Raw genomic sequence first — 27,243 nt, forward strand, 5'->3', positions numbered from 1 at the left:
ATCTTTGGGGGGGGGGGGCTGAAATCTGCCATTGGGGAAAAGAACCCTGCAAATGTTCAAGAGCTTGAATAAATTGCAAAGGAACAGTGGAAGAAAATACCACCTGAGAAGTGCAAAACGCTTATAGATGGACACAAGAAACATTTGGAGGCTGTCATCGCTTGCCCCAGGGTGTGCAACCAAATATTAAGGAGGGGTGCCAATATTTCTGCACATGCTGTTTTCAGTTGTTTTTCTTTGAAATTACAATGTCTAAGTTGAAAAAATATATAAATTTGTTAAATTAAACCTAGCAGCACGGTGGACAACTGGTTAGAGCGTCAGCCTCACAATTCTGAGAACCGGGGTTCAATCACCGGCCCCGCCTGTGTGGAGTTTGCATGTTCTCCCCGTGCCTGCGTGGGTTTTCTCCGGGCACTCCGGTTTCCTCCCACATCCCAAAAACATGCATGGTAAGTTAATTGACAACTCTAAATTGCCCGTAGGTGTGAGTGCGAATAGTTGTTTGTTTGTATGTGCCCTGCGATTGGCTGGCAACCAGTTCAGGGTTTACCCCGCCTCCTGCCCTATGATAGCTGGGATAGGCTCCGGCACGCCCGCGACTCTAGTGAGGAGAAGCGGCTCAGAAAATGGATGGATGGATGGATAAATTAAACCTCCAATTAAAAGATCCTGATGATATCAGTTTAGTACATGAACAGCTGCCACATTCTGCCTGTACTAAGTTAATAAAGTTTTGAAATGTATTTATTTAACCTTTATTTATTCAGGTACCTAAGGCAATTGATAACAGGTTCTCTTTTATTATACATATACTGTTCTGTACTATAATTCGCCACGTTAGTTTCTATTTTCTATAGTATTTTCTCACGCAGTAACTTCTTTGTCCAACAGAGGGAGACATTTAACAACTATTGCATTATTAGAGCTCTTCGGAGAGCGCTTCTCTAACTGATTCAAAATGATTCCAACAAAACCACGTCCCAGTGACACATTTTGAAAACAATGTCAAAACTAAAATAAGTTAACTGATATAATTTTGTATCATTTTCAGGGCAAAACTAAGGAAACGCTTTGACACGTCAATCATCCAAGTGGGCGGGGCTTGACTGGTTTTACCTTTGCAGTCAACTCGCCCAACCGTCCACACGCTACATTTCTCCAATATCGCAACCACGTCAAGACTTCCTTTACCTCGGGATTCAAAGGACTTAAACAGTGTATATCTGCATTGTGGACCTACGTGACCTTAGCGTCTGCCGGAATCACACGGTAAGAAAAAGAAGAAAAGTATGCCTGTGTTTTATTTTCTCTCTCACTCGTGGTGACTTTTCTCGTTTGACTTCGCAGTACGCGTTTGTGATCCTTTGCGCATGCGCGCCTGTGATTGACACGCGTGTGTGTTGAGCTTGATAGCTAGTTAGCGATTTAGCTCGGTTTACCATTACAAACTACCTTTCGCTTTATTATTGTTCCGAAGGTATCCTTCCGTGACTCGGTGTGACTTTTTTTTTTTTTTACGATCATGAAGACAAATAGTTGTTGTTTTACGATACTTTGGATGGTCTTCAATGTGGACACTCCTTAAACTAATCACAATACACTCTTAAACCGTCCATTTTTTTCCTTGCCCCTTGGTGTATTAATGTTGTTAAGTCTAACTCACGGTATATGTCCACCTACGTCACTATTTAGATTGATTTGAAGGCTCCTGGAGCTCAAATATCAGATGTAATGGTGTTGAGTTGCGTTATGACGTCACACTGGATGTCATTCCATTACAGTTCTGGAGCCGTCATGCTATTTACATTAGCACGTGCTTGTTAAAACGAATGCATGTACAGAACCCTCGTCATTTTGCAAACTCGCCTACAGTATAGTGGTGCCTGGACATAGGAGTTTCATTTGTTCCGTAGCTAGTCAAAACACTTCTCAAATCATCTTTCCCTATTGAAATGAATGGAAATGCCATTAATCCGTTCCAGCCCCTCATAAAACGCAATTTTTCGTTTTCTAAATAAGAAACATAGCAGTCTACAGTATTGTACTTTATTTAAAAAATAATAAGTTGCGCATCATAATTTCATGCATTCATCATGCGGCTCCTTCTTGTGTGCCTACATTGGCCACTGGTGGGCAGTATAATACATGCATAATATATAATACATATATATATATATATATATACAGCTGTAATATTAGACGTTTTTCGCAGAGGATAAAGAATATATACCTGTGAGTATTGTGATATTATCCATCTGTATGTGTTGCTGCACTGTTTGTGTATTAAACCATGTTTCCCACAAACACTTAACAAGGTGTCGTTTCATCTGGTGCAAGAGGTAAACATAATTTGTCAAAATATTAAAATTAAATGGAAAACAAAAAATCAAAATGGTGAAAAATTAGTGAGTAAAATATTTTTGTTTTTGTAGTCTAAAATAGTCATATTCAGCTTAATAGAAATACAGGAAATTTAAATAGTTTATAAATAGTAAATAACTAGTAAATGATTACAAACTATTGATTAAAAACATTAACTGATTATATTCTATATATAAATATATTATTATATTATATTAATATTAATCATAATTAGATTTAAAATACAGGCATCTTAAACTTAAAAAAATAATTCCAAATAAATATCCGCAATTTCTAATGTAATTACAAAAATGTGGAGGGAAAAATAGATGGAATGGTTGAGAAAATACAACAGTTGCAGAAGGAAAAAAAATGAAAACAAGTTTAAAATAAATGTCACAAATGTTAGTTAACAAAATCAGTTGCAGGAGAAATAAAATGAAAACGTTTTTTAAAAGTCACATTTACAAAGATAAAAAAAACTGAGAAATTGAAAAAAAAAATGAAAATAAGCAGTTGAACGAAATATTTACAAGGATTTTTTTTAATAAAAACAATAATTGCAAAGGAGCGAAAATTAAATAAAATAAATTTAAAATGCTATCCTTTTCTTTTAAAAAGTATAGAAGTTGCAGAAGAAACATTGACAAAAAGCTGAAAAAGAAATAATGGCATATTTACAATAACTGAAACAAACCCACAAAAAGTAGGGAAATTAACACAATGAAAATGAGAAGCCATTAAAAATAAGTTACTGTACAATAATTTTTCAAAGTAAGTATAGCAATTGCAAAGGAGAAAAATTGGCATAGATAAAAATAAAATAAAAAAAATACATTTACAATGTAGAAAAATATATTTACAAAGAAGCAACCTGCTAGTTGATGCAAATACAGAATGCAGCTTTTCTTCATCTATGAAAACTTGTGACTGCCTCTTTGTTTATAAATGTTTCGAAACAAAGTGCCGATTAATATTTGGATTGTATTTAGAAAAAAAAAAAAAAAAAAAACTTTGCCAAAGCAGATGTCGCCAACCGGATCAGCTGTGTCCCGAGTTTGGGATTAGCCCCTAACTCCCTCCCTTCCCACACCCAGTCGATGACCTTAGATGCTTTTTTTTTTACCCCTTGTGTAATATGATAAATTAATATTCTTTTGACATTTCATTTATTGCGCTGATTTTAACCTCTCAATTGGAAATGTTATTTAAAAAAAAATACATTAAAAAGTATAGAAATTACATCAGAAAAAAAGGTTGACAAAAGTTACATTTTATTACCATATAAAATAAAAGAGGCAGTTTCACAAGCCTCTCCCTTTGTGTGAATAATAAGAGATTGTAACATAATAATCAGTTTGAACCACTTGTGTTGTTTTTAACACCAATAACATCCTGTGTAGTGCATACAGGGCCATGTATTAGGCATTATGTATTCACGAAGGTAGCAAAAAGCAGACTAGATTGGCAGATGGCAGTGCATGGATCTCCACCAAGGCCAAACAATCAATGGCTTGTTACTTGGCTTATGCCCCATTTTTTTCAAAACGATTAATCAAAATAAGTTAAGTACTTTTAACTCATCTCAGCGAAGTCCCTAGTAGGAGTTCGTCAAAGTACAAGCTCTAAAATCTGCCACAAATGTCTGCTTTAAACCAAAATGGCCAACCTCCTGTCTAATTTTGGCCATTTGTCCTTGAGACTTTTTCGTATGTCCTGTCATGATCGATAGGTTTGCTGAATTTCATTTTGGTCGGTGAAAATGAAACTGGTGCCAACTTTTCAGGGGGCACTACTGAGTCATGGTGGGAACCCCTAAAATACATCTATTTTTAATTTATTTTTTTAACCAGAATACATGGGATAAATAGTACATTTTCTGGCATGTTGATGCAGCCAAAAAGGCAATTTATTTGCCGGAATAATAATAATAATAACAAAAATGGAGTGAATATTGTTCCGTTTTTGTAGTTTTGCAAAATGCTGCAACCTAACTAACAAACTAAGTTGAGTGCAGATCTTCATCAAGGCCGAAATGGTAACAAAAATGTATAGGGAAAAAAAAAACCGAAGACCATTTTTTTCCTAATCCTTTTGTTAGCTAGCTAATGTCCAACCAAGGCGGCACGGTGGACGACTGGTTAGAGTGTCTGCCTCACAGTTCTGCGGTCCGGGGTTCAATCCCTGGCCCCGCCTGTGTGGAGTTTGCATGTTCTCCCCGTGCCTGTGTGGGTTTTCTCCGGGCACTCCGGTTTCCTCCCACATCCCAAAAACATGCATGGTAGGTTAATTGACGACTCTAAATTGCCCGTAGGTGTGAATGTGAGTGCGACTGGTTGTTTGTTTGTATGTGCCCTGCGATTGGCTGGCAACCAGTTCAGGGTGTACCCCGCCTCCTGCCCGATGATAGCTAGGATAGGCTCCAGCACGCCCGCGACCCTCGTGAGGAGAAGCGGCTCAGAAAATGGATGGATGGATGTCCAACCAAATCTGCGTAAATGCGTTCTTCCTTGATCCAACTTTAAGTAGATATTGTTCCCTTCATGTAATTTTTGCATAGTCCCACAAGCTAACTAACAAGCTAATGACTAGGCTACTATCTGGAAGTACACTAAAATCTAGGCTTGACCCAAGTTTATTGGTTATTGTTTTGTTTACGTAGTTTAAACATAATTCTACTAACTAACTAACTAGAAAAACGCCTTGGAGGTAAAATTGGATAAACAAATATAAAATGAGTCAAACTGGTTCATTTTTAAACAAGGTAAAGCAAATATTTGACAGTGAGTCAACATTTCACGCCTCAAACTCTTCCACACGACTTGTTTGCATGACTAAAATCGGTCGACTTCCATCTTCCGCCTCTCATTGCCATTTTGTTTTTTTGTTTTATCAGTGAGGAAGACTTCATGCACACAAGCTGGCGATGAGATTTCTGAGGCAGACAGAAGCCTATTGAACACCCACCCTCATAAAAACATGAAAGTCAGGGTGATGTCATTGCATTCCAGCGATGTGTTCATACAATATCTCAATTTGTGTGAGTGTCAAGATAGCAAGCTCGGAGCTCCAGTGAGCTCATTTGTTGCCGTCCTTGAAAAATGGTCAGATTCTTCTTGATTTATTTAAAATTGGCAGTTTTAGATTGATGCCATTCTGATTCTGGGGTGGATAAATTTTTTAAAAATTAAAAATTCACTTTGGTTGGAATCTGCAACCCCCACCCCTTCACTATTCACCTACACAAAAGTTTACCTTTTTTCCCCTTCTTTTTTTGTGAAGGGGACCCTTCCTTCGTTATTCACTGAAAAACTCACCCTATAACCCTATCCAATACAATAGTGCTTTGGCATCATCTTGTGACATCTATAGGCGACCGTAAACCTTTTTAGTTGAGCCGAGTCAATTACTCGATTCGTGGCAAGGCTCATTCCCTATCGCCTGCGAATAGTGTTACACCCCATTTTGAGAATCTTGAGTGGAAAACGCTAATCTTAATCTATGCTAATGCTAACGTACATATCGTCCGAGATTTGTGCTTAGCGTTTATGTGTTTGTCATCAAAAAGCAACAGTTTAGTCTTCCTCGCCGCCTACATTTGCATAATTTCTTTTTTTAAAGACACTTTACTGAATACAAATAGGCGGCGTACGTTTTATAATTTCACGTTAGGCGAGAGTCGCCTTGTGACTTGTTGCTTCAAATTCTTGTTTTGCACATGTCAAGATAATTCACATTTATTATTTCAATCTGATGATTAGTGAAGTAGATAACATCTGTTGCTTATCTGCACTATTTTCAAGGTGAAGGAAATAAGTAATAAGACGCTAATAATTTCTAAATGCTAACAGAGCTAGTTTGTGCTGTGACACCACATCTCAGGTGCGGAAATGTGCGTACCACCACAGCTCACCGAGGCTAATGCTAGCACAACACGAGAGGTGTCCTGGCTGGTCCACTGTTAGTTGAGAGCACAAAATAGGTGATCAGGTCAACAATGGGAACAATATACTAGTTAGCGTTTTTTTACCACGTAAAGTTTCAACATAACGTACTGTAGATATGATAGCATATAGTTTTTCCTTCCTGCTGTGTTGTCGAGCGGCGGCCTTGCAGCAACTTCACGTGTGGCTTTAAATATTTTATCAGGAGCTCTCGCCTTGGTTAGCCTGCGTGTGTCACTATGACAACCGACTGGAAACTTGTCAATGCTTTCTCTGTGCCGGAGATAAATGAAAACTCGTATTTTGTCAGTATAAAGGCAGATTAGTGAGAGCATTATGGGTGTGCTGCTTGGAGCTGTTTGGGCAAAGCACACCTGTGCGAGTGAAAGCCTGTGGGAGTGCTGACAGGGGGTTAAATCACAAAACCTCCCTCCGGGCAACTATTTAATTATAATTGTTTTTTTATCTTTGGCCTGCTCTTTGCGACGCTTGACCTGGGCTTCTAATTATTTTTGTTGTTGTTTGGTACTTGTCTGCAGCTACACTGGAGGAAACAACAAGAAGGTTCATTGAAGACTCTGCAGTGGTGCTTTGATTTATCAGTTTAATTAATTGCGCGACAGAGCTTTTAACACAGTTTACTCGTATCTCAAATCATGAGTGAGATGCAGGTTGCTGGGTGGATCTTGTGGTAGCATACATGAAACTTGCTCGCACGTCAACTTGGCTCGTAATGGAAGGGCAAAAAAATCGACCGGGCGGCAGCTCCTAACTCAGAAAACACGTTAGTTGGTACACTCGTGAGTCAAGGTACTTGCTGTATATTGTCTTGCTATTTATGGAAAAAGCAGATACTGTGTTTATTGAAGACTGTTTTGAGATTAGTTGATGTCAAAATTGTCTTCACTCTTTACTAAAACATGCAAGTTAGGTTAGTTGAAGACGAGAAATTGTTTTGGGTGTTTACGAAAACACTTTAGGTTTGTGGAAAACTCCAAATTATAGACAACCATTCGAGATACAAGCCGTCGATCCGCCGATTTATTTATTTTAAATTTTTTGCTTTGACTTGCGTGCTTAAACTTGGGATACAAGCGCTGTACGATGGAAGGTGACTCAAAATCACTTCTCAACAAGCGTCAGTTTGTCAGATATAATTAGTAAATATTCTCCAAAAAAGCGGCTTCAAGCTGTTTATTGCCACTCTCATCTGAAGGTTACTCTTCTTAATCCTTTGCAACGAACGACTAATATTTGTGCCGTACTGTTGAGCTGAGAGGAGTTTTGTTGTTTGTTTTGGGAGGAAGGAACGGATTAATGGCATTTCCATTCATTTCAATAACGAATTAAAGTCATACTTAAAGACACCACTGTATTTGTATTTTACAGTTGATTTTGTAGCACTCTGAGTATGTGAATTAATAAAGCTATATAAACAATGCATATTCGATACAATGATTTTTCTCATTTGTATTTCATTTTACACATAATTTGGTAATGAATTATTTGAAGCGACGAAACATTTGTGATGCCCCTTTTTAGGCAGCCAATCACATTTTCCCAAAAACATTTATCCCGGTTGCCGCGGACCCAGTTGGCCACCGTGTTTATTTTAACACTCATTTAACATAAAAGGGAACGTCATCTCACATGACCGCATGACACAATTCCCACGTTGCACGGCGCAGAAGCCGCCCCCCTCGCCCTCTTCTCTAGCAGTGACATTTTTGCATCGTGGCGCTAATTTGTCCAGGACAATGCTTTTATTGTCTTCCCGGGAAGTAATGTTGAGGACCTTGAAGGAATGCAGCCATGCGGAAGTGCTGACGTTGCCATTTTTTTGGTGGATGGTGCACATGTGGAAGTCGTAATCTTTTACTGTGGACTTTCTCTCACTCCCTTAGTTTGAATCTCCTCCCTTTGCCTCCTTGGAATCTCCTCCTCTTGCGTTCACGTGTTTCTCGGAGCATCTTACTCACGTCCAGTCATTTCCAAGAATGCCTCGCCTCCCACACTCCTCACGCAAACGCTTCCCAAACTCTCTCTCGCTCTCTGTTTTTATTTAGCCGGTGTGGGATGAGGACATCTCTTTCAGCTGAGCCTCGCGATCCCGCTTGAAGATGGTAAGGTAAGACCATAACAACATTCTATTCATAGCATTCCGAACCATCTTTGAGTAAAAGCAGATGGCAAAGTTTTGAAGGCCTCCGTGTGAATTAAAAATGGGCCACGTGGTGCGTTTAGGAAGGGTCAGATTTGCTGTCGTGACAGCTTTTCAGTTATTCACTGACTCTTAATGTGACGACGTAGGTTTAGGTATTGTGTGCGTCGTCTACACAATGGAACAATGTTTCAAGGGAAAAGAAGCCATAATACAAGAAGTCATAATACAAGAATAAAGTTGTATTCTTTTTTTGAATAAAGTTATTATGAAAAAAGTCTAATCCTACAAGACTACAGTAGTTGGTGTGAATGTGAGTACGAAAGGTTGTTTGTTTATAATTGCCCTGTGATTGGCTGGCAGCCAGTTCAGGGTGTACCCCGCCTCTCCCCCAAAGATAGCTGGGAGAGGCTCCAACACGGCGCAACCCTAGTGAGGATAAGCGGTGCAGAAAATGGATGGATGGATGGATGGATGGATGTATGTTACATCATGAATACATGACTGCTCTTCAGAAAGACAAGTGGAACAAGACATATATCCTGGTTTGAAATTTGACTAGAATTGCTCAAGCAGGTTAAACAGGGTTGTCAAAGCAAACCGCTGTCTCACTTTTCCAGTCATGTCCTCAAAAAGAACATGCTACATCCTTTCTGTGGCCAATTAGATAACCACTTTCCCAGTTGAACTGCAAAGTTACTGTATATGCACCGCGCAAAATATTAGTTTTTCATCTAATTTGCACACGTGACGCTGGAAGCCTCTCGAGACGTCTGAGCTACTCTGAAAAGCAATTTGACAGCTCGGCCCCAAGTGGGCTCCTCCACCCAGTCATGTGACTTCTCTTGTTATTGTTCCTGCATGCCTAGCATAGCTGCAGCGCGGCGGCGCAGAGGGAGAACAGCGCGCGCCGTTGTGTTGCGCCTTCTTCAGGAAAAACCTCCGCCGACGGTTTGTTTTTCCGCCTCATGCAGGTCCTCTGCGGTTAGTCTGTTTCCCGTGGTTACAGCAGCCGGGGACGCCCTCCTATGACATGGTGAAAGACTCATAAAGACCGGTCGCCGCAATGGCATCCATGGTCGCCAATGGAAACCAAGATGGGCCGTCTATGGTGCTCCAAGGGGCGGATCCAGAGACATGCATGATTGTGTTTAAGAACCACTGGGCTCAGGTAAATGTCAGCACCTGACACTGCTCACCGCACAACTCTACAACAAATGTAAAAACAAGTTAAACATTGTAACATTAAACATAAAAAAACAACAACATAAAAACATAAAATAATCACTTTACTTGACCAAAGACAAAAATAAAATTGGTCAAATTGTGACACATCGCACCATTTCAAGTGTAAAAAGACGTTAACCGCCGCTAATAGTAAAACCAAATCAAACAGGCATGCATGACGTCTTTTATTGAATAATTTTATTTATTTATTTTTTTAACCAAGTGCAATTCACGCCCATTTTTTGTTCAAATTTGAATGATTTTCAATTTTGACCAGGATTGAGTTTTTTTTTTTGTGCCAGCTGTAGTTTTAGACAATTTATGGTAAATTTTTCTATGTTAGTTAAAATTATTACTAATTTTTTGACCATTTTCTTTAACAAATCATAATTCTCACCAATTTTTCATCAAAGTTTTAGGAATTTTTATGTGACCCAAATTTTTGGGGGGCAAATTTTACATCTTATTTTTCTTTTGTTCTTAATCACAATCAGAATCATCGTTATTTGCCAAGTATATCCAAAAAACACACAAGGAATTTGTCTCCGGTAATTGGAGCCGCTCTAGTACGGCAACAGACAGTCAATCGACAGAGAACACTTTGGAGACAGAAAGACATTGAGAAAAACAGTCACTGAGCAAAAAGGGTTGCTAGTTATCTGGTAATGCCAGTACATTTTTTATTTTTGTTTTGTTTTTGACAATTGTGCAAAAAGATGCAGAGTCCTCTAGCACTTAGAGCAGTTCGAATGACTAATATTACAATAGTCAGGTGCAATGACCATTGTGTAAAGGGCGCCGAGACTTCAAGCGAGTAGTACAGTAGTCTGGGACAATGTTGATTGTGCAAATGTTGCAGATACTCCTCAGTCAGTGTACAAATGGAGCAGATCCTACTCTGGCATGAGTGGCCAGAATTGGTCAACAGCAGATTTGCAAATAGTGCAGCGTGGTGAGACTACGACAGTGAGTGCACGAGTAATATGTAATTGGCCTGAGAGAAATGTGACAACAAACTCAAGACAAAAAGACAAAAAATTGCCAGCATGTTGCAATGGAATTGTAGGTTAGGTGTTTAAGAAGTTGATCGCAAGAGGGAAGAAGCTGTTGGAATGTCTGCTAGTTCTAGTTTGCATTGATCGTGATCGGCGATTGTGATGTAATTAGAATTAATAATTTGTAAGTATAATAATTTATTTAATAATAAATAATAATTTATTTGTAATAATTCAAATAATAATTATTTCATTATATTAATTTTGTAATAATTGATAAATTGTAATTAATCGTAATTGTAATCCAGATGCAAATGCCAGCAATTGTTTTGGGGACAAATATAAAGGATTTGTTTGTTATTTTACCAGGTCTTTCCATTTTGGGGGGCAAACTTTGAGGCATTTTTATGTCAGATACAATTTTTTTTGTGTGATGTGAAATTTTCACTTAAATTATCCAAGATTTATTTTTTTTTTACCACGTGCATTTCCTACAAAGTTTGAGATGTCTTTCTGTCATAAATAAAATCTCCTTTTTTGGGGGGGTCAAATTCATAATTATTTAGCCATTTTCACTTAATTATCAGTTTTTTATTTATTTTTATTTTTTATTTTTATTTTTTTTACCGGTTACGATTTTTTGGATAAAATTTTTGTATGAGTGTTGTTGCTTTTTCGTGCAACGTTCACCTATTTATCAAGTTTCATTTTTTTCAACCTGGTACAAATGTTTCCATAAAATTCATGTAAATGAGATACAATGTCCACCAATTGTTCAGTTTTCTTTTTCTTTTACTTCTGCTATTCAAAGGACAGCCACGTAATCAGTTATTGTGCCAAAAAGAATTACAGCTTGCTTAATACTATAATGTTTTGACAACGAGCATTTCCCCCAAATTCCGTACCATACTCAAATAACTCACACTGTCTCTCGGGTGGATTGACAAAATGAGAATAATTGTTGCTTTTGGATATTTCGGGTGGGGCACAGAGTGGGAGGGTCAAGTATCACTGTCCTGTCATCGAGGCGAGGCCCGGTGAAAAATATTTGTTGCTACAGTGACAGCAGGAAGTGCTCCAGCCGTGTCCCGGGAACACTAAAGTGCTGCGTAGTTCTCCTGCCAGTGGAATCTTGGCAGTGTGGAGATGTCTGTCTCAGCTTGCCTGCCCAGCCCTGTGGGACCCGCTAGCAGTGCTGCACCCACACCCAGATGAATGAAGATATTTAGCTGTTGCCTTGTATTTAAAAAAAATACAAATAAAAAATTTTACTAATTGTAATCCTAAAAGTCCTCGTGGATCATCTTCTGAGATACTTAATGCACGCAACTTGTATCTTTTCAAGGGGCTGGAATCGAAAATTTACAAGGGGAAACGCCCGCAATTCTAACAGTTTCACTCTTGGCACTAACGAGGACATTTTCATTCCAGATGTGCATGACTGTCGAACTATACTCAATGTTGATCCCGATGCAACAACAACAACAAAAAACGTCGTGTATTTTACAGTTAATATAAAGATGCGATTTAACTGAAAATACTGCATTTAAATAATCTTAACTCATATGTATTTTATGTTTAATACAAAGCTGAAATATAACTGAAATACTTTGTATGTAGTTTTGTGTTTTTATGTTTTATACAAAGCTATTTTAATCGAAAATATTGTGATAAAATAAACTGGTCTCATAAGATCCAATTTAAACCTAATACAGTGTAGTCCTTAACTGAAAAATATTGTTGCATGTGTATTATATTTTAACTCTTTAGAGCAATGATCTAATCCGAAAATAATTTTCATCTCAGCTTCGAGATGACCAGAGCAGTGACATAACTAGAAATATTGTTTAAAAGAATGTGTTTCATTAGAGATAGTTTATAATTAATACAGAGCAGTGCTTGAACTTGAAAAAAAATATTCAATGTATTTATATTTAAGACAGAGCAGTGTTAACCAAAAACATTGTTTGGAGATGAGCCTGTCTCACGAGTTGAGAAAATCTTGTCTAATGCATCTCATGTGTAACACAATGCATCATTTAACACAAAAAATATTGATTTTAGATCAACTTGTTGCATAATATGCAATTTATAATTCATTACAGAGCAGTGATTTAACTTAATAACTTAATATGGAACAGTGATTTAACTGAAAAACATTATGTAAACTTGTCTAATAGGATGCATTCCAGAGTAGTTATTTATTTAAAATCCTTATTCCTTATTCCCCCGTGACACGATGTAAACAATGCTGGCCATCTTCTGGCCATCTTCTGTCTGGATGATGCCGTTTACGCTGCAGCTTATCTGCCGTTCTCAGGCCTCATTGTGTTTACTTGGGCTCCCCGAATGCACCGCTGCTTCCCAATTGCCAAGTGACCTCCTACAATATCTGTCACTCTTATCTGGCAAGGCCCTATTAGTCAATTGTAGCTACTATCTACCAATTGACCTCAATGCAAGTGGACCGTAACGCCAACAAAGTGAAAATACATTATTTGGGATCCTACCAAAATGTAATGGGTTCTTGCTTTGCTCCACAAAGAGATGTGCGTAACAAACTAGTGAACGTTGTCCAAAATATGCACTATTTATTGATATATTAAGACACAGGTTGGAAAAAAAGTCCTAAATCAGCACGTTTCACTAATAAAAAGGCCATTATCGCAATGTTAACGTAAGAAAATAAAATCCTGGTTACTTGTTGCCAGCCAATTGCAGGGCACATATAAACAAACAACCATTCACATTCACACCTATGGGCAATTTAGGTTCTTCAATTAACCTACCATGCATGTTTTTGGGATGTGGGAGGAAACCGCAGTGCCCGGAGAAAACCCATGCTGCACGGGGAGAACATGCAAACTCCACACAGGCGGGACCAGGATTTGAACCCCGGTCCTCAGAACTGTGAGGCAGATGCTCTAACCAATTGACAACCATAAGGAAAATGTTGAAAAAAAATATACTGTATGTTAACATGTAAAAAATCTAGAAATTCAGAAATGGGAATATGTGGGGGGAAAAAACCTTTTTTTTTGGAGTAAAAAAATTGCCTGAATGTGCAATTTTCACTAAGAAAAATAAGAATATGTTGGAAAAAACACTTTCTCGCATTGTTATTTAAGAAAATATATCCTAAATCTGGATTTTTTTTAGTAAAAAATTATGGAAAATGTCAAGGGGGAAAAATCCCTCTTGCAATAAGTTAACAATATTCCAAACAGCATTTTTCACATATAAATAAAATCCCTTTATTGCGGTGTTAATGTATCTCGAAAAGTATGGAAAATGATGGGAAAAAGTCCCTTTTTCTCATTGTTAATGTAAGTAAAAAGCCCCCCCCCCCCCCCCCCCCAAAAAAAAAAGATAATCCTTTAATTCAGCAAAATCAGTAGTTTGTGTTGCCATACCTCTTCCACAGCATATCGGGTAGAGCAGACATTATTTAGTAACTTAAATAAGTAATTAATTAGTCGACTATTGCTGCTGTGATGATATGACACCTAAAATGTGAACAGTGCAGTGCAAGCAAACCGTGGAGGAAGGCAAGACAAATGACTTAGATTTGTCTTGGAAGAATGACTGGGAACTTAGGTTTCATGCTTTTAAAATCCTGACCGTGCCAAGAAAAGTGAAGTTGTCCAGGAAAAAGAGGATGTGTGGTCATCCTACATAAGTAGCGTTTGGTTGAGTAGTGCTTGAGTACTTTTTGTTCCCTGAGTCTGAGCTCCCAGCAGGCTCCCGTTTCCATTGACCCACTTGTGTTGTGCGTGGTTTGTTTGTTGCCACAGCAAAGGTAGACGACAAAGGAGGCTGACTCTATTGTCAGCAGGGTGGTTTCTATGTCGCACACACTCAATGGAAGGAAACAATGCATACACAAATCTGTTTGTGTAATCATATCGTTGATCATTAACCTGTCAGCATTATAAGTAATATATTATATTTGATGTAGACATGACAGCTAATCAATTGTTTGAACAAAGATTTACTGTTACAAACAATGTCAATACCACATAGTGTTTCAGGTGCTAATTTCGCCAATGTACGGAATGTTATACCGGTCACATTCCACCAGTACCTTTTCAAAAATCTTAGTTCGACCTTATCCTCATTCAAAATAGGGCCGCAGACACCATAACAGGCAGTGTTCCTGGGGAACCTCACGGCATTTAATTTGCAGTAGCTATTTACAACAAGTTTTGCTATTTTTCAATTCCAATTAGTGACACAGAGTAATTGACATGCAGAATTATTAACGTACTTATTTTTCAACCTGTGGAACCACCAGCCTGGCCAAGTGTATTTTTTATTTTTTTGAATAGGATACTTCCAGGCGGCACGGTGGCCAACTGGTTAGAGCGTCAGCCTCACAGTTCTGAGGAGCGGGGTTCAATCCCCGGTCCCGCCTGTGTGGAGTTTGCATGTTCTCCCCGTGCCTGCGTGGGTTTTCTCTGGGCACTCCGGTTTCCTCCCACATCCCAAAAACATGCATTAATTGGGGACTCTAAATTGCCCTAGGTGTGAATGTGAGTGCGAATGTTGTTTGTTTGTATGTGCCCTGCGATTGGCTGGCAACCAGTTTAGGGTGTACCCCGGCTCCTGCCCGATGATAGCTGGGATAGGCTCCAGCACGCCCGCGACCCTAGTGAGGAGAAGCGGCTCAGAAAATGGATGGATGGAGGATACTTCCAATATAATTTTCAATACACACAGCCATCTTTTAACAAAACATAATTACAGCGTACTATTCAACAAATACAAGACGACTTATAGTATAGTCTTATGTCAACAAAGCCGTGCACGAGCGCATCGGTCACGTGCACTGTGTACCCCAAGCCGAGCACTGATATAGATTGTAGCCTGCAAACTGCAGCATGTGTTTATGATTCGTGACTTCGGACCCTTGCTGTTGTGCCGTGCGCGGTGCGACCCACAATTGTTGTTAAGCAGCAGACAAGCCCTAAGCCGGTCGTCTCCGCCCCCTTACCCCCACACTAGACGTAAACCAAAATGTGCAAAGCTAACAAATCTTTTCAGTGGAGGAAGAATCCAGTAGCACGACTACAGGTGAGTTGCCACAGGTGGGCACAGTGGGAAAATGGCAAATTAGACCTAGCAGACCATGCATTTGTTATGCAAATGATTTGGCATACACAATTGTTAAAATACTTTAGTCCTTATACATTACAAGCATCATTTATTCTTGTTGTTGCTCACCATCAGAAAATGATCAAGTCAACCAGATCAAGTAATGATCAATTACGGAATACTCACATATTATTTGATATATGAACAAATGAGGGGGGCTAGTCTGATATAAGAAAGCGTAAACCCCCCAACAGGGTGTGTGTGTGTATGTGTGTGCGTGTGTGCATGTGTGTGATTTATGGTATTTTCTTACATGAACTGCTTTTGTGTATTAAGAACATGACCTGTAACGATGATGATGAATATTATTACCAGCAGCAGCATCAGGGGTGAAGGTCATTAACAGAGGGGTTATTGAGGGACTGGGTGACTCCATGGTGGCAGTGAGGAGGTGGTGCTGGTCTTGGAGAATGAGGAGGACGTTGTGGTGGGTTTTATAGGGGGAGAAGGAAGAGAATGGAACAGGAAGTGACAATAACCAGACCGGTGGAGATGTCGTGTGTCAGGCTGTCGTACTGGGTAGGCAATTGGAGTATGCATACAGTGTATACACCAAAAATGATGAGACCTACAATCACGGTCACCGATCACTGGTTAGTATTCAGCGCTTCATTGTAAGGTAGGAGGAACCAAAAAAAATGTGGTTTTCAGTTGTGCGCACCTCTCCATTTAAATTCCCAGGCTGAATTTTGGGTCCAGTACATTTCTCGTTTTTCTGAATGTGCTAATTTCTCCAGCCTGCAGAAACCCCGCTCCATTTACTTTCTATCCGACATTTACAACAAACTTTGTTGTATCTTAATTCAAAATCGGGTCAGCGACACTATAAAAAGCAGTGTTATGAACGTTAATTTTTCCAGCTTGGGTAACCTTACCCCATTCAGGCATTCACTTTCTACAAGATATTTACAATAGACTTATTCATATACCAATTCAAAGTGGAGCCGTGGAGACTAACTGAACCACAGAATTATTCACATGCAAATTTCTTCCAGCCTGGGGAATCTCCCCACTGTTCGATTTCTACCAGTTCACACTAACAAAAAAACTTTGTTATATCCTAAATCAAATTAAGGCCACAGAGTAATGGGCATGATAAGTTCTCTATCCTGGAGAACCTCACTCCAGTCACTTTCCAACAGACTTTGCTTTGAAAGTTCACATTTACCCTAAGCTCATGTTTCTTCTTCACAGGTGGTAAAGATCCTGGAAAAACACGATCCCTTGCGCGGCGGCACCTCTGCCGTGGCACCTTCGCTGGGCGTGCTGGGCCTGGGCGGCGGCCCCCGCTTCGGCCCCATACCAGGCGACGAGGCGAACGCGGTGCAGAACTACGTGGAGCACATGCTCTTCTTGCTGATGGAGGAGGACTGCGGCAAGGGGGGCGCCATGGGCCCCATCCTGGAGTTCGTAGTGCTGGAGAACGTGATGGAGCGCCTGTTCGTTTGGAGCCTGCGCCGCGAGTTCACCGACGCCATGAAGCTGGAGCAGTTGAAGATGTATGAGATGCTGGTTTGCCAGTCTCACCAGCCCCTACTGCACCACAAACCGGTGCTGCGACCGCTCATGATGCTCCTGTCGACGTGCTCGGGCTCGGGTGGGGCGCCCACCGTGGAGGCTCAGCTGGTGCTCCTCTTGCACCAGCTCTGCTGTGTCCTGGCCAAGGACCCGTCTGTCTTGGAGCTGTTCTTCCACACCAGCGAGGACCAGGGCGCGGCCAACTTCCTCATTTTCTCGCTCCTCATCCCTTTCATCCACCGCGAGGGCGCCGTGGGGCAGCAGGCGCGAGACGCGCTGCTGCTCATCATGTCCTTGTCGGCAGAGAACCGGCGTGTGGCCAAACACGTGGCGGAGAACACCTTCTTCTGTCCAGTCAGTGCTTCAATTGTTCATCTTTTAGTCCAGAGGTTCTCATACACAAATTACACAGGAGAATTTTTTTCCAAGGACCCGTATAATCCCGTCAACAACTGAACATAACTACCATGTGTCGTCCTAAATACTACAGGAATTGAAACGTTTCCTTTTTTCTCGAAAAAAAGTCTTAATGTAACAATAACAAACTCATATTTTCTGGAGGGAAACAATTTACGAGAAAAATGTCATATTTTTTTCCCCAAGAAAAAAGTGTAGTCTTTCCAAAGACCTATTTTGTCAGGTTGAAAAGTCGCACTCTTAAGAGAATAAATTCATATTTTTCCAAGATAAAGTCATAGTTTAACAGGGGAAGAAAGTCATATTTTAGCAAGTGAATTTAAATAATGCAATTTGTGTAATATTACGTGTTTTATTCTGGAAAAGAAGCTTTTATTCTCAAAGTCTGCCTTTTTTCTTGGGGGGGAAAAAGGACATTATTCCTGTAATAACATGCCATTTTTTTTTTAAACAACAACAACAACAAATGACTAGTTTATTCATGCAGAGATGTCAGGTTTATGTGAAATGTCAGAATCTTATCAGTGCATTTAATTGGCCCAAAGCTATGGTAGAAAGGAGTAATAATAATAAAAATAAAAATAAGGGCAAATTTTGTTTTACTGGGCAAAATTCATGAATTATAATGATAAATGAATAATTCCTTTGCCCCAACCCCTCAAATGAACATCTGAGGTTAATCAAAGGCACTTTAAAGGTGGCAGTTTTGGCTGACTCCCATTTAACATGAGATTGAATGTGATTGATTAATTTTGAGCACAGCCACATGCCCAGTTATAAGAAAGTGTGCACACCTGTGCAAGCACGTTATCACAGTTGTTTATTTTTACTTCCACTCTAAACATTTTCTTCATTTCTTAATTGAGTAGTAAAGGTTATAGGTCACATTAATGGTGGAAAAAGTTTTGAAATCATTTGCCTTGGTTTCATTTTTTTTAATCACAAAAACCTGGCATTTGAACAGGGGTGTGTAGACTTTTTATATCCAATGTATATAGCTCGCCATGCAATTCTAAAACCTCCCAAAATTTTCTAAAACCTATGAATGTGCATAATACTTAATTATACTGTGTTTCTTCCTAAATGTAGCATGGCCCTCTGATAGCAAAAAGGGTCCTTAGCCCTGTCGTAACCACAATGAATTGTACGTGTCTAGCGTTTATTGAATTATACTAATCCTGCATCAGACGTGGCACAATAGAAAAAGGATAAGCAGCTTTTGATACCATTCCAGTGTTAACAATGGACAACGCTAAATGCAACGGGCTTGGCTGGCTGGCTATACAAGGATAATCTGACTGCGGATAAACTGCTGCTAATGCTGTTGTTTCTGCTCTCTTAGTACATGGAATTAATTAACATAGAGAGCAGAGGAATCTAATTCATGCTGGCACGGGTCACGTAAACACCACATGCTGTATTGCTAATTGCTAACGACACACTTTAGCATTAGCAATAAGCGTTTTGGTTACATCATGCCACATGCAAAAATCACCATTTCGCTTTAATGCCAGGTTTATTTTTGCGAACTGCCAACAGCACACTTTGACATGGACAATTCCCATTTTGTTAACATCATTTCACAGTGCTAAATTGGTCAAATGTTTGAGGAAAAGTTGATTAGCTCATATTTAGAATGATAACTTAGAACCATATATATATATTTGTATGTACAGTGGACCCCAGCTATTCGCGGGGTGTAGGGACTGAGCCGGAATGGGAGTAACGAAGATCTGCGGAGGCACCCATTACAATTGCATAGGAAAAACTATATATATATATATATATATATACACACGCACACACACACACATGATCTTTATTTTATTTAAATTTTTTTAACCCATATAATTCTTGAATAAGCGGGGTTGGTTCCCCCTCAAAAAGAAAAAGTGAATTTAAATGGGAATTTTTTAATTTATTTTTTAAATTAGAAAAAAATCCACGAACAAATGACGACTCCGCAGAGGCCTAACCACGAGTATGCGGGAGTCCACTGTATACACACTTGGCACTATATGTCAGACATTTGTTATTATGATACAACATCTTCCCTTCCATCCAACTCAATCAGGTGAACATTTGTAACTAAACAAATAATCATCTTACCTTTGACCTCAGGTTCTTGCCACTGGCCTCAGCGGTCTGTATTCGTCGCTGCCCGCCAAGCTGGAAACCCCCAGTGACGAGTGGCACTACCTGCACAGGGATGACTGGATCCGCATGCCCTCCCTGGTCCAGTTTCTCAACTCCCTGGAATTCTGCAATGCTGTCATCCAGGTAAAATAATAGGAATAATTAAACTTTAAAACTAAAACTTCCAAGTCTTATCGCTAACCACTTCCCAGGTGGCCCACCCCGATATCAGAGACCAGCTGTTGGGCTACATCTACAACGGCTTCCTCGTGCCCGTACTTGCACCCGCTCTCCACAAGGTTCGTACACATGCCACATTTAAAATTTTGGCTAACTGCGAACAGCACAGTTTATCACATTAGTATTTTGCCAACATCATTTCACAATGATTGGTGTAAAATAATTGTTGTAAAACAAATAAAATAATTGTTTCATGCCATGTTTTTGTTGCTAACTAATAGCGGCATAGAATAGCATTTGCAATTAACATGTTCTAACATAATTTCACATTATTAATTTGGTCTAATAATTATTATGATTTTTTTCTTTTTTGGTTCCACCATTTAGCTGACCCTGGAGGAGGTGATGACCACCACGGCGTACCTGGACTTGTTCCTGAAAAGCATCAGTGAGCCGGCCCTGCTGCAGACCTTCTTGTCCTTCATCCTGCTGCACCGCCACGAAAACATCCACATTTTGGACACGCTGGTCAGCCGTATCAACACACCCTTCCAGGTACGCCACTCAGGCAGATGTCAACAATTGGCACGAAACACTAGACCAGTGATTCCCAACCAGGAAAATACCGGTAATCAAATTTAACTTAATTTCTGCAAATATATATATATATATATATATATATATATATATATATATATATATATATATATTTAAAATAATAAACAGGCCCAGATTTCACATGGAATAAATTGAGACCATCATTATTTCAATAGTCATACTTTTTTTTGGTGTGGTGTGCTGTGCGATTTTTCTAATTAAAAATGGTTCCCATACCTGAATAAAGGATGCGAAACTCTATACTAGAGAATGCATTAAGACTTCATAAAAATATATTTAATCACTGTATTAAATTATTTTTAATACAAAATATATGTATATTATGACATTTCCAAAGTCTTTATTTTTGTAAAATGTTCTGATATTTTTAAAAATAATTTTATTACATTTTATTATTATTGGAAATGAAAATATCAAATATTCTGTAAATATATCTGTAAATGTTATTATTGCATTTAAAAATGTCTTATTTCAGTGAAATGACTAAACTATAAAGCCACTTCTTTGGTCGTACTTTATCATTATATTGTGTTATATAACAATAATGAATGAAATATTACATTTTGATATATTATGATCAATTGTCATTTGAACCATTTAAATTGTATTTGCTGTAGACTGTTGCCGTGGCAACGCCCACACCAACTTGCTGGTCCTGTTGCTAGTCAGTTGTGTCAATGAATAATGTTTGCCAACTGTCAACAATGACACACCAAAACATCAAACGTCCCCCCCCCCCCCCCCCACATTTGGACCTAAAAATTAACATATTGTGAGCAAACACTCACCGGACAAAATATTAGGTACACCTAAAATGTTTTCCCTTGCCTTTCTCCAGCTGGGCATCGTGTCGCTGGCGCTTTTCCGCACTCTGATCGGTTTGCACTGTGAAGACGTCATGTTGCAGCTCATCCTCAGGTGAACTCCCAGCATCGCTTAAAAAAAAAAAAAAAAAAACTCGAGAGGGTTTTTCACCACACACCATGTACCCCCAGGTACCTGATCCCGTGCAATCACATGATGCTGAGTCAGCGGCGCGTGGTGAGGGAGCGCGACTTCTACTCGGCGTCGGCGGCCAAGATCCTGGCCTTGACGCCGTCCTGCTGCTCGGCCGACCGTAGTCCGCCGCCACTCCGACAGCTGGAGTCCATACTCTTCTCCAAAGGTGAGTACTTTTAACTTTATACTTCAATATTCATAATGCTAAGAGTATATTACTATTATTTACTTATTTGAAATGTGTAAAGAAAAAATATATATATATTTTTATTAAAAATTATAAAATAAGTACTACTTATATATACTTATAATACCATTTATACTCAAATGTTTTTTCCATCATTGTTTTATCCTATTTAATACTCATTAAGAAATAATGGAAATTCCAATATATCAAGACTTAATGACATTACAAATTATAAAATGAAATAAATTAAAAGTATTTATTAATAAAACTATAACAAGTTATTCTGTTATAAAACTGTTTAAATATTATTCTTCCTCCATTATAATTGTATTCCATTATCTATATATTAAGATTTAATATAACATTTGATTATTATATTAATATTTAATTATTTAAAGTATTATAAATAAGTCTTTATTTAAATATTGTAACATTTTCTTTTGTCATAATATGCAGGTAAATACCTAACAACTTTAAATTGTATCATTATTACAAATAATTTTAAAAAAAATATAGAAATGAATTATCAGATTTTAAGAGTCAACTTTTTCTATTCTCACTTTTTCTTTTTTAATCAAAACTAATACAAATGTTTTCTGTTGTTGTTTCGGATTCTTGTTTGACTTTTTGGACTTTTTAAGTTGAACCACTTTTATTGTACTATGCTTTGGCAAAGTAGTTTCAGTGAAAAACATTTCCCTTCAACCTTTCTGTCTTTCTTGGACTTATTATTGATTTTCCTTTAGCTGAGAAAGACGGCGTCTCTGTCGAGGGCGATCCCGTCGGGAACTCCTCGTGCACCATCGGCTCCGAGATCTACTTGGACGTCAGCTACCTCCACTACCTGGACGACGCCCACGTGCGCATCGGCATCTGCATGCGGGCGTGCCGAGTGTGGTCGGCCGCGTACGACGGCGAGGAACCCCCTCCGGAGAAATACCAACCGGGCGTCCTGGAAGAGCCTGCGTGCAGGAAGAGAGCCCCACGGGTCGCGGCCTCTGCGGCGCCGCAGCACCCCAGACCTGAGCGACCGCCGCCCAACCAGCTGGAGCTGGAGTGGGACGACAGTTACGACGCGTGCCCGCCGCTGACCGACGAGCCAAAACCTCCGCCTGTGCCTGTGCCTTCTGCTGACCCCCCCAGACACATAGAGGAGATGAGAAAGTCAGCTATTTTGTTGGTGAAGGGCTCCTACGTCGAGGAGAACGAGTTCCAGGATGACGTCATGGTCTACGATCTGGTGGCCAAGAAAGACACCACAGCCGCTGAGGCGGCTCCACGCAAAGACCCTAACCCCCTGAAGAACGGACTCACTCAGAAGCGCCTGGTCGAGTATGCTAAAAGTCCCACAGACGTGGGCGAGGACCTCCTGGCTCAGTACAAGGAGCTGGTCCGGACGTTTGACAACGACGCGGGCGCTAAAGCCGTAAAATGTGATGGAGATCCAAAGGATGACGGCGTGACAGAGGATGAGGAAATGGACTTCACTTCCTTCTCCGCAGAGACGCCAGAGCCCGAGAAGCTGCAGACGCCCTTTGGTTTGACGTTTTGCAGCACCACCAGGAGTCACTCGGCACCTTTTACAGGTGAGTTGTATCTTAGATTAAGAATCCAAATCATCCTTATTGTATGTTAAAACACAAAGTGGACTTTGTCTCCAGTAGTTGAGCCACTATAACAAAGTATACATATAAAACATAACCACTAAAGTACAGAGTCTTAAGCAATAAAAAGTGTCCCGTATTGAGCTCATTCTGACTGAGCGACGGTTGTGCAAATGACGCAGAGTGACGAAGCCTCACCAATGAGTGCAGTCATGATGCCACCACAGAGATGTGCACAACTGGCAAAGTGTCACTATGAAATTATAAGTCAACCGCTTAAGAAATGAATGGCAATGGGGAAGAAGCTATTGGATTGTCTGCTGGTTTTAGTGTGCGTTGTTCGATAGCAAACCATATTATTTCATCTAAAAAAAAACCCTGCCGCCTTAAAGTGGCACTAAGCAGGCCCAATAAATGGCATGTAAATTCGACACACCACAGAAAAGAGTAATGTTATCAGGCCTGTCAAATTTGTATGATTAAAACAAATCGCAAAGTATATAAAATCAGGTTTCAAAACTTGAATAATTAGGGCCACCTCTGGGCTCTCAGACGCTGTTGGTCTGTCGAATGGATGCACCAAATGGAATCAAACATACTGAGGGGGTGATAGCTCATATTATGTCAAATCACGTTTGGAGGCTCAACTTCAAAATTGAATGGTTATTATGGACTATAATCATAAAAATAAGCACACAAGTGAATTTACCCTTGTTGTTGGTGACATAATCTCACAGCGGAATACGGCACCTGACGATAGCGGGACGGTTGGAGGCAGCAGAGGTAGTTAGACGGTCGGGATTTCCCCGTTCACTAGTATCAAGTTACCCACGAAGCCATGTTGTCTCTGGTGAAAGTTTACAAAATTAGAAAGTATACGCTCCAGCCCTGTGATGTCACAGGGCTGTGTTTTAGCCCTGCCCACAAAATCAGGAAAATTCAAACGGTGAGAAAGATGCTTAAGCTACTGTATATTTCAACAATTCAGTACTATATTGTTATAAGTCTTTGCATATGTTTTCAGTACTTCAAACATTGAATGCATTCGGATAAAACACGGTCCGCAGGTCCGTTCGTCAGCGTCCTGCTGTCGCGCCTAGAGAACATGCTGTCCAACTCGCTGCACGTCAACTTGTTGCTGACGGGCATCCTGGCGCAGCTGGCCGCTTACCCTCAGCCTCTGCTGCGCTCCTTCCTCCTCAATACCAACTTGGTCTTCCAGCCCACCGTTCGCTCACTCTACCAGGTAACACACGCATTCAGATTCCACACAGTGGTACCGTTTGAGTCGGTGTGTTTTTTTAGGCATTTCCATTGTCACTTCGGCGTTTGAATTAGTGTCAACTAGGGCTGCAAATAAAGATTGTTTGAATCATTTATTAATCTGTCGATTTTTTTTTCTTCAATTAATGGATGAATCAGAATTTTAAAAAACATTGTTAATTTCCTTATCTTTATTCCAAAACAAGACATTATTTAAAATTGGAAGTGCAGAAAATGCACACACAAATTGATTATGATGCAGTTATTGGTTTGGTCCACAAAGATTTTGATCATCCTCTTCCTAAAAGCAGATGTTTGCAAATGTTTTAACTTTAATTAAACACAAAGATAATCAGTCGGCTTTTATGGAGGACTACAGAAATTGGAGAATATTTACTGTTGAGCGATTTTAAATTTGTTAAAGTTAAAGGATTCATCAATTAGCAAAATTAGTTGTCGTTTAATTTAATAATCGATTAGTTGTTGGTTTAATCGTTGCACCTCGACTGTCAACTCTGTAGTGCATTAGAGAATGGTTCGGGTTCTTTGGTACGTTTGAGAACCACTCTTGGGGAAACGTGGCTTTTAATGCCAGTTTATTAGTCCACGGCTGAAGTAAATGTGATTAAGGACATGAGTGACTTCCCGTCAGGTCCTGGCAACGGTGAAGAACCAGATCGAGCAGCTGGCTGCAAGCAGTAAGGACTTTCCTGAGCTGATTGTGGCCGCCCAACACTGGCTACTGACCAGGGACACTCTTTACGGAGAAGCAGGTGATGGAGCTTTTTCTTTGTGTGTCAGGGATAAACCAATCATGATCTTGTGAGAATAGGTAGAGTTGTGGTGTACCTTTGTAATCATGGCACTGCCGAGACACCCTTAAGCAACATGCGAAACTCCCAAAACTGCACTGACTTTTCTCTTTTGATCACGTACCTGTCTACAGGAAATGGAAACATTCTAGGGAATATATATATATATATATATATATATATATATATATATATATATTGCCTACCTTCAAAATAAGGTCATATTTTTTAAGCATGCAATAAGCAATCGAAAATGCACTATATTATTGTATTGCTCAGGTGTACTCAATGCATATTGCATTGTCCTCCTCAGACAGAAGCAATCGAGTGCGAAGCGGCGGCATTCTGAAGAGCTCCCCGCCTCCGCAGCCCAGGTCCATCTCTGCCGAGCGGACCGACGTGTTTGCCACCGTCCTCTTCAGCGAGTTCCTCAAAGAACTGGCCGCCCTGGCCCAAGAGCACTCCATCTTGTCTTACATTCCCATGGAAGAGTAAAGCAACTCCTAATACAACAAACGAAGACTTTTTATTTTTCTATCATCTTTTCAGGCCACCAACCAAAGACATTAGATATATATTTGTATTTATTTTATCTTTTTTAGCTATTACCGGCCCTTTAATTCAATTTTCTCAGGGTGGGCGGCCTTTTTGGACTCCAGCCTGGTCTAGCGTTAGCGACATTAGCATCAGCAAGCACAATATGGCTACGGACTGTCTTATTTCGAGCAAGGGTGCGGTCTCTTTTCAATCTCATAAAGTGGCCTTTCTATTCTTATTATTGGTACCTCAGTGTCTATGGGTAAAGCCATATTTCCTCCACTTTCTGCCACGCCAGCCTATTTAATGACTTGTACATATCGTATTCACTATGCAAATTAAGGAGAATATTAAGAAACATTGTCAGGTAAAGTGGTTGGATTATTTAAGTGTTCCTTTCGATGCTATTTTTGGCGTGGGGGTTATGGTGTTGTGTCTCGCACTGTCTGTTACAAAGCGGTCTCTCTACTAGCGCCTTTTAAAAGAGACAGACAATTTTTTTTTAGCTAAGCTGCCAAGAAACTGGATGTGGGCAGTATCGTGTAAATTAGCCCCACTGTGACATCACAATCCATCAAAATCCTAAAGGCTCGCTCACAGACACATTTTGGGAAATAGGCAGCTCATAGAATATTTAGTTGGCGGTTTAATTTCACACTTGACGGGTAAACAGGTATTTCAGAAGCCCAGCTATTTGTATGCAAGCTTTTAAAAGGTTTGACATATTTCTCCGTTAAGCTTAAACATGAGCTGTCACAAAAGCAGGTAAAAAAAAAGTCCCTTCATGTTGTCTACATTCACATTTTAGTGCCTGTTTAAAAAGAATCAAACTGGAATTATTGAGAAGTGTGACAATTTAATTCATATTTTTACTTTAGATTAAAAAAAAAAATCTGAGAATGGCTCGAATCAATCAAGAAAATAAGACGAAAGTGTCTGATGCAGTCTTTGAGATGATGTTAAATTTATGTTCAATTCCTTTTGGTTTGGTTTTGTAGCGACATTATACGGGCAATGAATGATGCAATACAGTCTTTTTGTTGTGCTTGTTTCGTTGATGACAAAGAATGGCAGCACAATAAAATTTGTGAAATGTCATTTTGACGAGGTGTCAATCATGTCAAGCA

At 39.5% G+C, this 27,243-nt stretch overlaps 1 protein-coding gene across 3 annotated transcripts; it reads left to right on the forward strand.

Moving 5' to 3' along the window:
* The first annotated feature begins 1,112 nt into the window (after nt 1-1,112).
* fhip1aa (FHF complex subunit HOOK interacting protein 1Aa) lies at nt 1,113-27,214 on the forward strand. Of its 3 annotated transcripts, none has more exons than XM_061770969.1 (13): nt 1,113-1,272; nt 8,375-8,436; nt 9,444-9,640; nt 17,040-17,717; nt 19,902-20,060; nt 20,129-20,215; nt 20,484-20,651; nt 21,553-21,632; nt 21,710-21,879; nt 22,647-23,486; nt 24,572-24,750; nt 25,420-25,540; nt 25,893-27,214. In XM_061770969.1, the coding sequence occupies exons 3-13, from the start codon at nt 9,536-9,538 to the stop codon at nt 26,072-26,074; spliced, it is 2,769 nt and encodes a 922-aa protein (XP_061626953.1). In that variant the 5' UTR covers nt 1,113-1,272; nt 8,375-8,436; nt 9,444-9,535; the 3' UTR covers nt 26,075-27,214. The 3 variants fall into 3 exon arrangements, with proteins under 3 accessions (XP_061626953.1, XP_061626954.1, XP_061626956.1); XM_061770970.1 differs by having other exon boundaries at nt 8,375-8,431; XM_061770972.1 differs by lacking the exons at nt 25,420-25,540; nt 25,893-27,214 and having other exon boundaries at nt 24,529-24,665.
* The last annotated feature ends 29 nt before the right edge of the window (nt 27,215-27,243 follow it).

Source organism: Phyllopteryx taeniolatus, chromosome 4 (genome assembly GCF_024500385.1).
Source record: "Phyllopteryx taeniolatus isolate TA_2022b chromosome 4, UOR_Ptae_1.2, whole genome shotgun sequence".
NCBI lineage: Eukaryota > Metazoa > Chordata > Actinopteri > Syngnathiformes > Syngnathidae > Phyllopteryx > Phyllopteryx taeniolatus.